Below are 15,869 nucleotides of genomic sequence, written 5' to 3' on the forward strand. Positions count from 1 at the left end.
CTCCTACTTCTGCCTCCCAAGTGATGGTATTAAAGGTGTGCATTATCACACCCTACAGTTTTATTTTGTTTGTTTTGTTTTGTGTATCACTCTAGCCCAGGCTGACCTGGAATTCACTCTGTAGTCTCAGGGTGGCCTTGAACTCATGATAATTGTCCCACCTTTGCCTCCTAAGTGCTGGGATTAAAGGTGGCTCATTTGTAGGTTTTATCTAAAGTTACATTCACTAAGTGACAGGCTAATGCCACTGGTCTTCCTGAAGCTGGCTTTTCAGCAGTGTTCATGTTTATTCCGAGAGTGGCTAAGCGCAGGAAAGGCGGGGAAAGGGGAGCACGCCCAGGTGCGAGCCTGCAGGGTTCTCCGTGCACTGACTCACCACCAGGAAGCAACCTTAGCTTAGTGACCAGCCGGTATCCCTGCTCCAAGCTCTGTGATTACTGAGGGTGGGGTTGGAGTGGAGTCCCTGCCGCAACAGACCACCAGGATATTATGGGAAAGGCAGCATTTTCCACCCTCTTACTTCCTGAGCTGCTGAGGCTCTTGACAGCTGACAGCCCGGCATCTGCACTGCAGAAGGCATGTGGTATGCGCTGCACTTCTATCTGCAGCTGGGCCACAGGAAGGGATGCAGGGGGACCCCATGGATGCAGAGTGCCCTGGGTGTGTTCTCCATCAAGCCCACCAGGAAACAACCACAGTTTCTATGAGACTACACACCTATGCACACGAGCGATGCATGAAAGAGTCCCACCTGATTAAGTTGATATGGTTGTTAAAACCTCTGCTGAGACTTCGTGCCGGCATCTGATCCAGCCACAGCACAGGCTGGTCTGGGTCGGCGATCCTGTGAGACAGAGCCTGTGAAAGCTGAGACACTGCCCAGCCCACACACGTGCAAAGCAATCACAATAAACCAAGGACAAGTCTGCAAAAGTGAGGGTAACTGCCTGCTGGCTCTGCCTTCTCAAGAGCGCAGCGAGGCTGCGAATCCAAATGCAGCAAACTGCCTCACCAGGGTGGAGGCAGGAAAGGCTTACTGGCTGTGATGGTCTTACTGACTGTGATAGTCTTATTGGCTGTGATGGTCTTACTGGCTTAATGGTCAGTCTTACTGGCTGTGATGGTTGGTCTATCAACCTGGAAGTACTTAGTCGACCTGGACAACTCATCTCTGCATATGCCCACAAGGATAATTCCAGAAGGATTAACAGATGAAGACCCACCCTGAATGTAGGTACTATCAGCCCATGGGCGGGGTCTTGGACTAAAATAATGAGAAAGTGAAAGCCAGGCATGGTGGCACACGCCTCTAATCCCAGCACTTGGGAGGCAGAGGTAGGAGGGTTTCTGTACGTCTGAGGCCAGCCTGGGACTAGAGAGTGAGTTCCAGGTCAGCCTGCGACCTGCCTGGGGAAAAGAAAGAGAAGGATGCTGAGCTGAGCTCCAACACTCTGCCTTCCGCCCCAGGCTCCGGCTGCCATCGTGGACGGGACCTTCAAACCATGAGCACAATAAAGTCAAGTCTTCCATGCCGCAGCAATATCGGGCAGAGTGATGAGAAAAGTAACTAACACACTAGCAGAGCACATGGGTATGAAAGAGCCCAGAGGGGCTCGCACTCCGTAGGTAAGGAACACTCCTAAGGAGACCAAGTCTTCTGAAATACTGAGCTTATCTAGGACTCAGAAATCCAACAACATTCAACACAAGCTGAGTGTGTTCCAAAGAGTCAAGACGCCAGCAAGTTCTGGCAAGAATAAAACAAAACCCCCAACCCCAATGTCTAGGGCCTAAGTTAGTACACGAAATAGGGTCCCCAAAGCTGTTGGCGTGAAGATACAGTGTCTGACAAGGATGAGACCTGCAGCTACGTTTCACTCAGCACTGGTCACCTTCTCCACTTCACGGCGATGTCAAACATGTCCCTCCACTGCATCGGCCGTGTCTTTCCGTTCATGCGAACCTTCGAGTTGGTCCACGTGCGCTGCACTGCCTGCATGACCTCCAGCGCTGCTAAGCCCATGGCTAGGGGAGAGAAACACCAAGAACAGCTTGCCAGAACACTTCAGAGTGGACACTCCTCCCTGCTTTCCAAGCCTCAGTGACCTCAGTCATCACAGAAAGACCCAGAAGCAGGGCTGGTAAACTGTCTGCCCTGCAAGCACATGGACCTAAGTTTGATCTCCAGCAGCCATGTAAGAAAGCACTGTGTGTGTGTGTGCCTGCAATCCTGACACTGAGGAGACACGTACCGGAGGATCCCCAAGGCCTACTGACCAGCCAGTCTAGTCTACGTGGAGAGCTCGGGGCTAGTGAGGGGACCTGTGGACAGTGGCTGAAGAACACCACCACGGCTGTTCTCTGGCTTCCCCCTCAAAGTGCGTATCCCACACAAATGTAAACCTGCACACAAACACGTATGCTCGTGCAAACATACTACAGACCTCCGAAATAAAGTATTAATGCAAATATACATTTCCAAAATAAAACATTAATAAGAAGGCTAGGAACATGGCTCAACAGTTAAAGGTACTTGCTTGCAAAGTCTGTTGGCCTGAGTTTGACACCCCAGTACCCACATAAAATCAGGTGCACAAAGTAGCACATACAGCTGGAGTTCATTTGCAGTGGCAAGAGGCCCTGGTGCACCCATTCTTTCCCTCTTGTCTCACAAATAAACAAATATTTAAAAATTATTAGTAAGCCAGGCATAGTGGTACACACCTTTAATCCCAGCACTAGGGAGGCAGAGGTAGGAAGATCACCATGAGTTCAAGGCCACACTGAGACTACATAATGAATTCCATGTCATCCTGGGCTAGAGTGAGACCCTACCTTGAAAAAAATACATTTATAATAATAAAGAACCCGACTGATTGAGAGGGGGAATGGATATGATAGAGTGGAGTTTCAAAGGGGAAAGTGGGGGGAGGGAGGGAATTACCATGGAATATTGTTTATAATTACGGAAATTGTCAATAAAAAATATTTAAAAACGATGGGCTAGAGAGGTGGCTTAGCGGTTAAGTGCTTGCCTGTGAAGCCTAAGGACCCTGGTTCGAGGCTTGGTTCCCCAGATCCCACGTTAGCCAGATGCACAAGGGAGCGCACATGTCTGGAGTTCATTTGCAATGGCTGGAAGCCCTGGCGCACCCATTCTCTCTCTCTCCCTCTATGTGTCTTTCTCTCTGTGTCGTAGCTCTCAAATAAATAAATAAATAATGAACAAAAAATATTTAAAAAAATATTTAAAAACAAAGAAGCCAAAATGATGATGGTCCTCTTAAAATCAAGGTCAGTGGGCTGGAAAGATGGCTTAGTGGTTAAGGCATTTGCCTGTAAGGCCAAAGGACCCAGGTTTTATTCCTCAGGACCCACGTAAACCAGATGCACAAGGTGGTATATGTTTCTGGAGTGCATCTGCAGAAGCGGAAGGCCCTGGTATGCCCATGCTCTCTCTCTCAAATAAACAAAAAAATTAGGGCTGGAGAGATGGCTCAGTGGTTCAGACACTTGCCTATGAAGCCTAAGGACCTAGGTTTGGTTCCCCAGGACCCACATTAAGCCAGATGCACAGGGTGGCACACATGTCTGGAGTTTGTTTGCCGTGGCTAGAGGCCCAGGTGCAACCATTTTCTCTCTCTCTCAAATAAATAAACAAGCAAAAAAAAAATATATATATCAAGGATAAGTTGTCATCTTCCAACTCTGTCTCCTACTGAGTCAAGTGGAGGCTAGAGTCCTCCTTCCTCACATGAGAAGGGTCAGGTGCCTGATCTTGAGACCTGTGTTCCACGTCCATGTGAGAGCAACAGCCACAAGTCAAGGCTGGAAGAAACATCTGTATGCATGTGTGTGTGATATGCACGTGTTTATATGGGTACAGCAATGTTAGGTGTGTGTGCGTGTGAGTGTGTGATATGCACGTGTTTATATGGGTACAGCAATGTTAGGTGCGTGTGCGCGTGAGTGATATGCACGTGTTTATACGAGTACAGCAATGTTAGGTATGTGTACCTGTGTGATATGCACGTGTTTATATGGGTATAGCAATGTTAAGTATGTGTGCGTGTGGAAGTCAGAGGCTGACAGCAGGTTGTGGCCCTGGACCGCTCCCCACTTTCCCAAGCAGGGTCTCCCCCCACCTGAGCCTGGGGCTTGCTCATTCACAGTCTCACTGGCCACCTTGCGCCAGGAATCCTGTCTCCGCTTCTCAAGCATAGGGGTTACAGTCAGCTTCCTCATCAACCTGGCATTTAAGTGGGTGCTGGGGATCTGAACCTGGTCTTAGGCTTGTGCAGCACATGCTTTATCTAGCGAGAAAGCTCCTGGCTTTGCAAGAAGCACCCTTCCATAGTCACTGTGAGCACGTCTACGGATTGTGCTCCGGCCACAGGCAGTCGAGTAAGCAAGATGATTTCTTTTTCTTTTTCTTTTTCAAGGTAGGGTATCACTCTAGCCCAGGCTGACCTAGGATTCATTATAGAGTGTCAGGGTGGCCTCAAACTCACAGCGATCCTCCTACCTCTGCCTCCAAATTACTGGGATTAAAGGCGTGGGCCACCACGCCTGGCAAGCATGATGATTTTTTGAAGGACAACATGACATAGCAGCTGTAGTCCTGTGCGGAAAGATTCCATTTCTAGCTAGTCTCCAGAATACCTCTGTGTATCCGCTTGTTGGGCAGGAAGCCGGGCGTCTCGTACTGCATCAGGGACCCCAGGCGGTCAGCTGCACAAATCAGCTCCTGGACTTGAGGCTTATAACTGTCCACATTCTGATGAAGCACGTCTCTGCAAGACAGGTTGTGTACATGGGAAAGGCTTCAACAACAGATGCTTGCAGTCTTGTTCCATGTGCAAAAGGCTCGAGTCCCCACAAGAACACCAATCAAGACATCATGACACGCAGTCCTGCGCTGGAGCCTGGCATCCTGCTACCACCCTTGTTAGAGCATGCTGCTGGTAAGCAGTGCAGAGCACAGTGCGCAGGCCTGTCTACTAGCGCTGCTCTGGAAACGTCTCCAGATACACATCTGTGTCTCCTGCCCCCATCAGCAAGCACCCAAACTCCAGCCTTTTGCTCCACTCAGACTGCATTATAGCAGCCATACCTGAAAAGTGCCTATGTACCGACTGCTGTTTACCTGCCAACTGTTTGATGTTCTTATATTAAAGACCACAATTCTAAATTGCAGACGGCTTTGGGGTCATGACCATCCTCAGCATGAGAGTGAGAGACTGAGCGTATACACAGTCCACCAGTGCAAAGACCACCATGCCGAGCCAGCAGGGAAAAGGGCATGGGCGAGGACAAGACGACCCCAGGAACAAGCTGCCGAGGGTCCTCTCCCAGCAGATTCCTGCAGGAGGCACCCGATCCCCCAGCAGTGAGCTGTGACAGCATGTGCATGTTATGAGCCAGGGAGGTGAATTACAGTGCACCCAAGGGTCTTATTGGGCTGGTCACACCCTGCGTGGCAAACAGAGTGTCCCACACCTGGGAGAGCAGGCACTCTGCCTGGCACCTGTTCTGGTGAGATCCTGGGATGCCCCCAACGTGGGTCATGTGAACCCCTTAAGAGGTTCAGTACACAGCTTGGCTCTGGCTCATGCTTGCACTACTCCACTGCGGGGGGTGTTGGATACACTTCCCTGCACAATTATCTTCAGGAAAGTTCACCATTCCCCTCTTTATTTTTAGAGAATAGAAAGGCTACACTTTAGCATTTTTTAAAAATTTTATTTATTTATTTATTTGAGAGCGACAGACAGAAAGACAGATAGAGGGAGAGAGAGAATGGGCACGCCAGGGCCTCCAGCCATTGCAAACGAACTCCAGACGCGTGTGTGTCCCCTTGTGCATCTGGCTAATGTGGGTCCTGGGGAACCGAGCCTCGAACCGGGGTCCTTAGGCTTCACAGGCAAGCGCTTAACCGCTAAGCCATCTCTCCAGCCCTAGCATTTTTTTTTCAATGTGAAGGCACTACAGACTTCCCAAATGAATTTCTACACTGGATTTAAATGCTTTATAGTAACTCAGAATTTAAGCATGTTACTTTTGCCATGCGACAGCAGTAGTTATGTGACAGTGTGATTCTAAACTTCTTCAAGAGAGAAAGAGGCGGCGGGGTGGGGGGGGGGGAATGGGTACACCACGGCCTCTCTAATCACGGCACACAGACTCTACACACATGAGCCACCTTGTGCACCAGGCTTTATGTGGGTACTGAGAAATCACACCTTGGTCCCTTGGCTATGCAAGCGAGTGCCTTAACCACGAAGCCATCTTCTCTCTATCTTTTTGTGACAGGTCTCATATAGTCCAAGCTGGCCTCAAAAGTCACTATATAGCCAAGATGACCTTGAACTCCTTGTTCTCTTGCCTCTACCTTCTAAGTGCTGGGATTACAGGTGTATATGACCACCATGCTCAGCTAAACTTTCAGAGTTTAGTAATTTTAATTTGCTTATTTTGAGAGAGAGAAAGACAGAGAGAACGGCCACACCAGGGTCTCTATCCACTGCAAACTCCAGACTAATGTGCCACCTTGAGCATCTGTCTTATGTGGGTACTGGGGAACCAAACCTGGGTCCTTAGGCTTCACAGGCAACCATCCTAACTGCTAAACCATCTCTCCAGCCCAAGTTTAATAATTTGTTTTAAAAGTACCACATAACCAGGCACGGTGGCACATGCCTTTAATCTCAGAACTCAGGAGGCAGAAGTAGGAGGATCGCTGTGAGTTTGAGGCCACCCTGAGACTACACAGTGAATTCCAGGTCAACCTGGGGTAGAGTGAGACCCCACCTTGGAAAAAAAAAAAAAAAAACTAAACTAAAAAACATAATAAAAGTAGCAAGAGGGTCTGGAAAGATGGCTTAGTGGTTAAGGCACTTGCCTACAAAGCCTAAGGACCTAGGTTTCACTCCCCAGAAGCCATGTAAGCCAGATGCACGTAGTAGCTTATACATCTGAAGTTTATTTGCAATGTATACAGGCCCTAGCATGCTCACATTCTCTCTCTTAAATAAAAAATAAAATAAAAAATAACACAGAGGAGCCAGGCATGGTGGAGCACGTCTTTAATTCCAGCACTTGGGAGGAAGAAGCAAGAGGATTGCCATGAGTTCGAAGCCAGCCTGGGGCTACATAGTGAGTTAAGGGTCAGTCTGGGCTACATTGAGATCTTACCTCAAAAAATTAAAATAAAATTCAAGCAAACAAAAGCAACACAGGGGCTTGGGAAGTGGCTCAGAGGGTAAAGTGTTGATCGTGTAAGCATGAGGACCCCAAAGCCAAATAAAATGCTGGGTATGGAGGCACATGCCTGTAATCCCAGTCATGGGACTCAGGCAGTCTAATTGAGTCAGTGAACTCTAGGTTCAGCAAGAGAGTCTGTCTCAAGGAGTAATGTCAGGAGCAACTGAGGAAAATACCCCGTGTTGGCCTTTGACCTCCACATGTGCCCACACATGTACAAACATGCATATACACATGTACACACACCATTCAAACACACACATATACATGCAAAAAAGTAGAAAAGATTTTCTTAAAAAGCATTATGGTCAGAGCCCACGCTTATGGACAGGTTGTCTGTACACGTGTGAAGGCTGACCAAAGCAAGGGCTGAGGGCCAGGCTAGCAGAAAAGGAAACCTACCGGACAGTGTCAACGTGACTTTAAATATTCTTTATTTTTATTTATTTATTTACTGGAAAGAAAGAGGGAGGGAGGGAGAGAATGGGCTCACCAGGGCTGTAGCCACTGCAAACAAACTCCAGACGCATGCACCACCATGTACATCTGGCTTATGAGGGCACTGGGGGATCGAACCTGGGTCCACAGGTTTTGCAGGCAAGTGCCTTAACTGCTAAGCCATCTCTCCAGCCCTCAACATAACTTTATACACCATAAGAAATAGCTGCAGACATGCAAAATCCAAAAGGAAATAAAACAGCAAAATGGCAGAAGGCCCTTTTGTGATCAAGAAACACCAGCCTGACCATCGTCACCCTGACACATGGAGGCTGAGGAAGGGGCTCGTGGGGGAGGCCAGCCTGTGCGAAGAGGCACTTACCTGATGTGGGGCTGCAGGCCGGGCTGCTCCTCATAGCCATCGATGAGGAAAGGTAGGTTCTTGGCCCAGTGATCCTTGAAGCTGCCTGGCAGATCTGCATCAACGTTATACTCCGTCAGAGGGGTATCGAGGTGTGCATGGAGATATCGTGAGTACTCTGTGGACAGAAAGAGAGCTGCTCAACTCAGATACTGCTGAAGAAACTGTTACAGTGACCCACCACATGGAAACTTCATACCACACTGTTCTGTAACTGGAAGATTTCCATGAGGGCTGGGGAGTTGACTCTGGTTAAGGTGCTTGCCTGCAAAGCTTAACAATCCAGGTTCAATTCCTTGGTACCCATAGAAAGCCAGATGTTTAAGGTGGTCCATGCATCTGGAGTTTGGGCTGGAGGCCCTGGTGCACCCATTCTCATTATCTCTCTCTCCTTACAAATAAATTTGAAAAAAAAAAAAAGACTTCTATGAGACTGGGGAAATGACTCAGTGGCTAACGGCACTTGCCACACAAGTGTACCAACCAGAATTCAGGATCCCCAGCATCCACCTAAAGTTGGAAGCAAAAGTGGTGTGAAGGTGTCTGTAATCCTAATGTGTCACTGCGGGCCAGCCAGCCTGGCCTTGCCTGTGGCAAACAACGAGAGACAACCTACCCCCCGCCACATACACACCTCAAGCAAGGCGGAAGGAGAAGACCAACGGCTTGGGGTTGCACTCTGACCTCCACACACAAGCCATGGCACATGCTCCAAGGCACATGCATGCCTACACACACATACACACTCACACATTCTCTCTCACACACACACACCATACAGGATAATAGTAACCTGTCCCCATATCGAAGTGCAAAGGTCAGTCTCTTTGGTTTAAGTGTCTCTCTCTTTGGCGTGTATGTAGAGTACATGATGTGATGTCTGTGTGGCACATGTATGTCTGTGCAGATGCACTTGTGCACATGTAAACATCGGTGTCCTTTATTGCTCACGAGCATGTTCCCGTGAGGTGGAGTCTATTATCCTCCTGGAGCTGTGGAGTTTGGGTCAGCAAGCCGCGTGGTTCTTCAGCACCTGTCGCTGCAGCCTGGGGTTAGGACGTGCGGCCGTGCCCTGCGCTCTACGCGGGTGCTGGGGAACCAAACTCGGGCAGCCTCAGACCTCTCCAGCCCTCACGCTTGCACAACAAGTGCTCTTGACCTGCTGAGCAGTATCGCAGGGCCACTTTGGTTAGACTTTAACCACCTTCCCATGAATACCACCAGAGATCTAGTTTTTCTCAATTTAGAGCCCGGGACTCTGTCAGATGAGACAGACTTCATGGTGTGCAATTTCTCTAGTTGCTGTGTATTTCCACAGAAGTGGAACAGGAAGAAGTAAGACATGGTGGACCTGCCCTTCAGGGTGTATTTTCCAGAGCCAGCCCTGCTAAGCCAGGGAGAGGGTGAAGGGCAGAGGTGGCCTCTCCTCACTACTTGTACTTAATGAAGGCTTACTTCATTAATTTGAATTCACATATGTTTGACTCAATTATTAAATATTTGGGTACATTTGGAACAATATTGTATATAAATATATTTTTTGTTGTTTGTTTTTCGAGGTAGGGTCTCAATCCAGCCCAAGTGGACCTGGAATTCATTATGTAGTCTCAGGATGGCCTCAAACTTACAGTGATCTTCCCACCTCTGTCTCCTATGTGCGGGGATCAAGGACATGTGCCACCATGTCCTGCTTGCTTTTTAAAAATTATTATTATTTTTATTTATTTATTTGAGAGAAGCAAATAGAACGAATGCTCCTGGGCCTCTGCAAACTCTACATGCATGCACCACTTTGTGCATCTGGATTATGTGGGTACTGGGAAATTGAACCTGGATCCTCAGGCTTCACAGACAAGTGCCTTAACCACTAAGCCATCGCCCCAGCCCTTACTTTTTTTTTTTTTTTTTTTTTTTGAGGCAGGGACTTGCTCTAGCCCAGGCTGGCCTCAAATTCAGCAATCCTCCTACCTCTGTCTCCCAAGTGCTGGGATTTAACATATGTGCCACCACACCCGGCTCTTAAGCTTTTTTTAAAAAATGTTTTTACGTATTCATTTATTTGACAGAAAAAGAGAGAGAGAGTGAGAGAACGGGTGTGCCAGGGCCTCTAGCCACTGCAAATGAACTCCAGACGCATGTGCTCCCTTGTGCATCTGGCTAACGTGGGTCCTGGGGAATCGAACCTGGGTCCTTTGGCTTTGCAGGCAAACAATGCCTTAACCACTAAGCCATCCCTCCAGCCCTCTTTTAAACTTTTAAAAATTTTATTAACTGCAAAGAGAGAGAACATGGGTGCACCAGGGCCTCCGGCCACCACAAATGAACTCCAGATGCATGTGCAGCTTTGTGCATCTGGCTTTATTTGGAAACTGGGGAACTGGGCTTACAGACACAACAAAAATGTCTTCACAGGGCTAGTGAGATGGCTCAGTGGGTAAAGGCACTTGCTTACAAAGCCTGATGGTCTGGGTTCAATTCCCCAAACATAAAGCCAGACACACAAAGTGGTGTATGAGTGTGGAGTTCACTTGCGATGGCAAGATGCTCTGGCACACCAATACTCCTCTCTCTCTCACACACACACACAAATAAATTTAAAATTAATTTCTTAAATGAATGGGGAAAAAGTATACATGTGTGTATATATACACAAATGTAAGTAGAGGAAAAAGTAAGTATGAATAATAAAAAGAGAATTGAAATATTTGCCTTCTTCCTCACCCAACTATTTTCTTTGACAAGGGGGCCTGACATCAAAGTCCGAGTGTCCTGACCTGTTCTGCTTACCTCGGAGATACTTCACCTTCAGGTACTCTGGGCTGGCCTTCTGGCCTGGGAGAGGGTCATTTAACATGACTTTCGTCTGGGCTTTAATCCCTTCATAAAACTGCCCCATTGCCACGTGGCTCAGCCCCTTCATGTACTGGCATGCTTCATTGTGCGGCTCCAGCTGCAGGCAGCGCTAGGGTCAGGACAGAGGCGTAGGTCAGTGCATGGCCTCACCCTCTAACAAGATGGTCAGTTTTCCCTTCAGGATGACTCAGACCACAGAATGTGCTCCAGAGTTCATCTAGAGACCAGAACAGCAGTTCACCTTTCTTTACGTGGCATGTAGACAGTATCGGCGGCCTCACCACGCGCCCCCTGCTGGTGGAGGCTTACCTTGAAGTTCTTGAGGGCCTCCTGCAGGCTGCCGTGGTGGTACAGCATCATCCCCCGGAGCTGCAGGGTCTGCACGTGGTTCTGGTTGAGCAGCAGGGCCTTCTGGAAGCTCTCAGTGGCTGCCTCGAAATTACCCAGTTCTCTAGGGATTGAGACACACTGATGAGCCACGCAGACATTACAGCAGACACAGGGTATCGTACGGGACCACTTCACGGCCTCCATGTAGCTGCCCCCTCACCACTTTCAAAGCTAAAACCACATGGCTTGCAGATCTCTCTGGAGAAAACTAACTTACTGATTTCTAAAAGCAAATGCTTATTCGAACCTCTCTTCCGGTTTATAATGAGCACTGACCTCTATAATGTAGATTCTGTCTCAGGATAAAAACACACTTCCCTTAGGAAGAAAAGCACACGGACTTAACCCACATGTAGCTCTGCCATTGAGTCATACTCACTGGCTTACGAGTGATTCACAGTCACTGAACTTACTTCAGTTAATACCTAGGAAATCGCTACTTAATTAAAGAAAGTAAACTTTACCATCTTCCACAATGGTAATGGTTGTTCCTGCCAGTTTTCTTTACAGTGCCTCCTTACTTACATTTCTATCTCTTTACAAGATACTTTCCAATCTATTTCACTGTGCATTCTAACAATTCCATGGGACTGGAGGGATAAATATCACCCATTAAAAGTCAAACAAATCCAAGTGTAGTTTCTCAAGCTATCCCATCATACAAATAAGCTCCCCAAATGAGGTGCAGACTTTTGTAAGCTCTTTGTTCTGAACCAGCTACAGCATGTTTATGGGCAAAACACAAGACGCTCAGGAAGCTGGCATACCACTGCTTGCTGAGTGGCTGTTTTATTGGACACTGCCTGGTTTGGGTATGCATGCGCACATGTGTGTGTAAGGGTGAGTGTGTATGGGCATGCATGTGCATGTAGAGGGCAAAGGACAACCTGGTGTCATTCCTCAGGTATACGGCCCACCTCCCCACCACAGGGCTCTCTCCCTGACCTAAAACTATTCAGTTAAGCTGGAGAGGCTAGCCAGCCAGCTCCCAAGAATTATCTTGTCTCTGATTCCCCAGGGCTGGAATTGCAGGTTCATCACCACTTATGTGGGTTCTGGGGATCAAACTCTGGTCCTCATGCTTGTGAAGCAAACACTTTACTGAGGTGTCATCTCTCAAGCCCTATCGCATGGAGCCAGGGAGCCAGTCAGAGCTTCCCACAACGGGTCTTTACACCCAATAACATCTCCGCCGTTCACCTTAGGGCTCTCCAAACAGACCCCATCCCATGATGGACATGCACCACGCAATGGCAGACGGCGGCAGCACCTTCCATGCAGCACTGTCCAGTGCCAGAGTCAACACCCTGACCTGGAAGGACCGACAACCTCAGACCACTGGGATGCCCTGACCTGGAAGGACCGACAACCTCAGACCACGGGGACGCCCTGACCTGGAAGGACCGACAACCTCAGACCACGGGGACGCCCTGACCTGGAAGGACAGACAACCTCAGACCACGGGGACGCCCTGACCTGGAAGGACTGGCTCCCCAGACCACTGGTTCTAAAAGACGTAATGTACAATGGCTGTTGGCACAGCCGCCGTCACTGTTTGGAAGATAGGACAACTCCCTCACAACATAAGCGTGACTATCCCTTCTGAATGATAGCCCCCTCCCCCCACCCCACTCAGGTCACTTACCTATAGGCCTGTCCCAGGCTTTTATACGCATCAATGAAGTCAACTTTCTGCTTCAGAGCTTCCTTGAAGGCTTCAATGGCTTCCTGTGAAAAGTATACAGGAAATGAATCCACTTGCTGACTCTCAAATTAAGTTTCACTTACATCACTAAAGAATTTCAAAATAGGCTATGCCTGTCTCTGGAAAGTCTTTTAAGTAGGACAAAAGAGAGAGACAGACAATGCAGTAAACTGTCGGGAGTGTGTGATCCCAGCAGAAAATGCACGCCTAGAAAAACCAACAGCCTCATGCCTCTTCTAACTCATTAGGACTCTGGAAGCTAATGACACTGCCTTGATATGAACATCACTTTCTTGGTCCAAAAAGGCACAATAGACCCAAAGAAACCCAACAGCTATGTGAGAGGATTCAGAATGACTACAACTTGCTGCATTTGAAAACTGAGTCAACAAGAGACAAATAAAAAATAAAAATAAAAATAGTAAAAAGCCCGCGTACAAATGCAGCAAAAAAGGCTCCTGGGTCGGCCATCGAAGGGTCCCTTGATTGACAAGGAGGAAGCAGTGAGACAAAAGGGTGAGGTGTTGGGTGCAGCTTGGCACATAACTGAGGATGGGGTGCTGCAGGGCCCCTGCAGAGGAGCTGCACACTTCCATCTGTGAGAACTGTTACTGAACTATTCTGGTCAAGGTTAAAAAACCTATAACCCCCCCCCCGCACCTGTACTGTTACTATAATAAAAAATTACAAAGACACTTCACCCTTCTCCCATTTACTCAAGTTAACAGCTACAAACTGTTGTGATTACTGTAACTTGAAGGTCAAGTCTTGGCTTTAGGTAATGTCATATCTGATTAAATGCTGGTAGGAAAGAGCTAGGAAGGTGTCACATGCCTTGCACATGGTAGGCACTCAATAAATATTTGAGGATTTGTAGGATCAAAATAGTTTATCAACAGCACAACCCCAAGTATTAAAAAGCTACTCATGCCTGCACCTGGATTCAAGGGTGAGGGATAGCCAGGGAGAGGGGATGGCTTCGAACTCTTCAAAGATAATAGTGGGGACGATGGCCTCCTACTGCGTACTGGTAGTCACCAGGTCAAGAATGGACACACTTTGGCATTGAAGAAACACTAAATGCTGCTCTGGATATGGCTTCCTGCTGTGGCCCGGCCTTGCTTTTAGGACTGCTATGACACTCTCTGTCCAACAAACATGTATTGAGCGCCTGCTATGTGCCAGCGACAGTGTGAGGTTCAGGGGATGCAAAACGAGCAAGTCATTATCTCTGACTCTGGAAACATCTGGTTAGAAGGCAGTTATGTAACGGGGTTCTTAGCATAAAAGTTAAGAGGCTATAGCAGAGATAGGAGTTAAGTCTCTGGGAACAAAGAAAAGGAAGCCACGTGAGACGAGGCTTCCGGAGGAAGGAAAAGCCGTGGGCAGGGGAGCGTCTTACAGAGCCGTGCATGGCTTGAGGGCGGAAGTGGTGGGGAGCCAGAGTGTGGGGCACGTGGTGAGAGTGGGGAGAGGCAAGAACAAAGCCCAGGCGGCTTGCCCTGGAGGCTGGGGCTTCGAAGATGGCTCTGGAGATTGGGCGGTGACTAGAGCAGGATGGGCAAAAGGAAGGAAGGCGGGAAGACGGGACCCAGATCGAAGTCTATGGCACCTGAGCAAGAGGTAATGAAAGCTCAAGTTGAGCGTATCTGAGAGAAAGAAGGGGCAGAACAGGACAAATTTTTAAAGGCAAAAAGAGGTGGATTCTGGTGGCAGTGGGGCGGGGGAGGAACCAGGTGGCAGGGGAGGGGGTTCTGGGATGGAGAGCCTGGGAGAGGGCACCACAGGGAGTACAGGAAGATAGCTGGAGGGGCCAGGGCATGTTAAGCCTGCAGTGTCTGTGGACATCTGGGGGAGATGCCCAGTGGGCATCTGCTGCCCACTCCACTTACAGCATGCGTGGACGCCATAGTTCTTCAAAGTCTGATCTCTTCAGCTTTTAAGAGTCTTTGGTTTCAGGGTTCCTGTCTAAGCACTGCTCAGCTCTCTATCTCACTCTGCCAAAGAGGGACACAGTAGAATCAAGATGTGAAGCCATTGGGAACAAGAAACTAGCTCACATGAGGCAACCTCATAGTATATGAACTTCTTGGGAATGCATCTGCTCAGTAGATGTGACCGGCGCTGCTCTCTGTCACCACCACCCTCTACAGTCCCTGGGTGGCCACTGCTCCCCTGCCTCCCACATCAGACAGCTGGAGGGGAAGGGTGAAAGAGCTTAAAATGTCCTTGTGAGCACAGGTAGGATAGCTGAAACGCAACACAGAAGTTTTTGTTGTTGTTTCCCTAGGAAAACCCAAAGTGCCTGACATATCCACCCGTCAGATAGTTGTGAAGTGTTGTGACGTAGTAACACTGCCTAGCTGGGTGTGCTGGTACAAGTGTGAAACGCCAGCACGAGAGGGTAAGGCAGAAGGATCACAAGTTAGTGATCCGCCTGGGCTACACAGTCAGACCTTGTCTCAAAGTTAAGTAAATAAATAAATAAATTTAAAACATTGTCCATATCCTGCCATCAAGCATAGTTATCAAGTAAGAATCAACTACCTCGTTACTTTGTAAACTGCTACTGGCCTGAAGAGGTGCCCGCAGGGTGCGCGGGCTGCTCGAGCTCACTTTGTTTCTATGGTCGACAAGAGGAAGGCTGCATTAGCTGTGCCCGTCACGTGGGCCTCATTCCCAACTACCTCAGAGATGGCTGGGGTGGGAGGCAGACGACAAGCATGCAGAGAGAACCCTGTTATCTTGCGGATGTTGCCCTCAGGAGCGCGGTGGGAGGAGAGGGCCTGGCAACTTGGG

The 15,869-nt window shown here is 48.6% G+C and overlaps 1 protein-coding gene across 6 annotated transcripts in view; it reads right to left on the reverse strand.

The window, feature by feature from the left end:
• Nucleotides 1–15,869, reverse strand: part of Ttc13 (tetratricopeptide repeat domain 13) — a 63,221-nt gene that overhangs the window by 12,683 nt on the left and 34,669 nt on the right. For all 6 annotated transcript variants that reach the window (XM_045149997.1, XM_045149996.1, XM_045149995.1 and 3 more), the window contains 7 exons: nucleotides 13,011–13,093; nucleotides 11,285–11,426; nucleotides 10,910–11,084; nucleotides 8,084–8,240; nucleotides 4,663–4,793; nucleotides 1,893–2,025; nucleotides 752–844 (listed from right to left, as the gene is read on the reverse strand). In XM_045149997.1, coding sequence (XP_045005932.1) covers nucleotides 752–844; nucleotides 1,893–2,025; nucleotides 4,663–4,793; nucleotides 8,084–8,240; nucleotides 10,910–11,084; nucleotides 11,285–11,426; nucleotides 13,011–13,093 — 914 coding nt within the window. The remainder of the gene's footprint in view (nucleotides 1–751; nucleotides 845–1,892; nucleotides 2,026–4,662; nucleotides 4,794–8,083; nucleotides 8,241–10,909; nucleotides 11,085–11,284; nucleotides 11,427–13,010; nucleotides 13,094–15,869) is intronic.

Source organism: Jaculus jaculus, chromosome 5, assembly GCF_020740685.1.
Source record: "Jaculus jaculus isolate mJacJac1 chromosome 5, mJacJac1.mat.Y.cur, whole genome shotgun sequence".
In the NCBI taxonomy this organism is placed as follows: Eukaryota; Metazoa; Chordata; class Mammalia; order Rodentia; family Dipodidae; genus Jaculus; species Jaculus jaculus.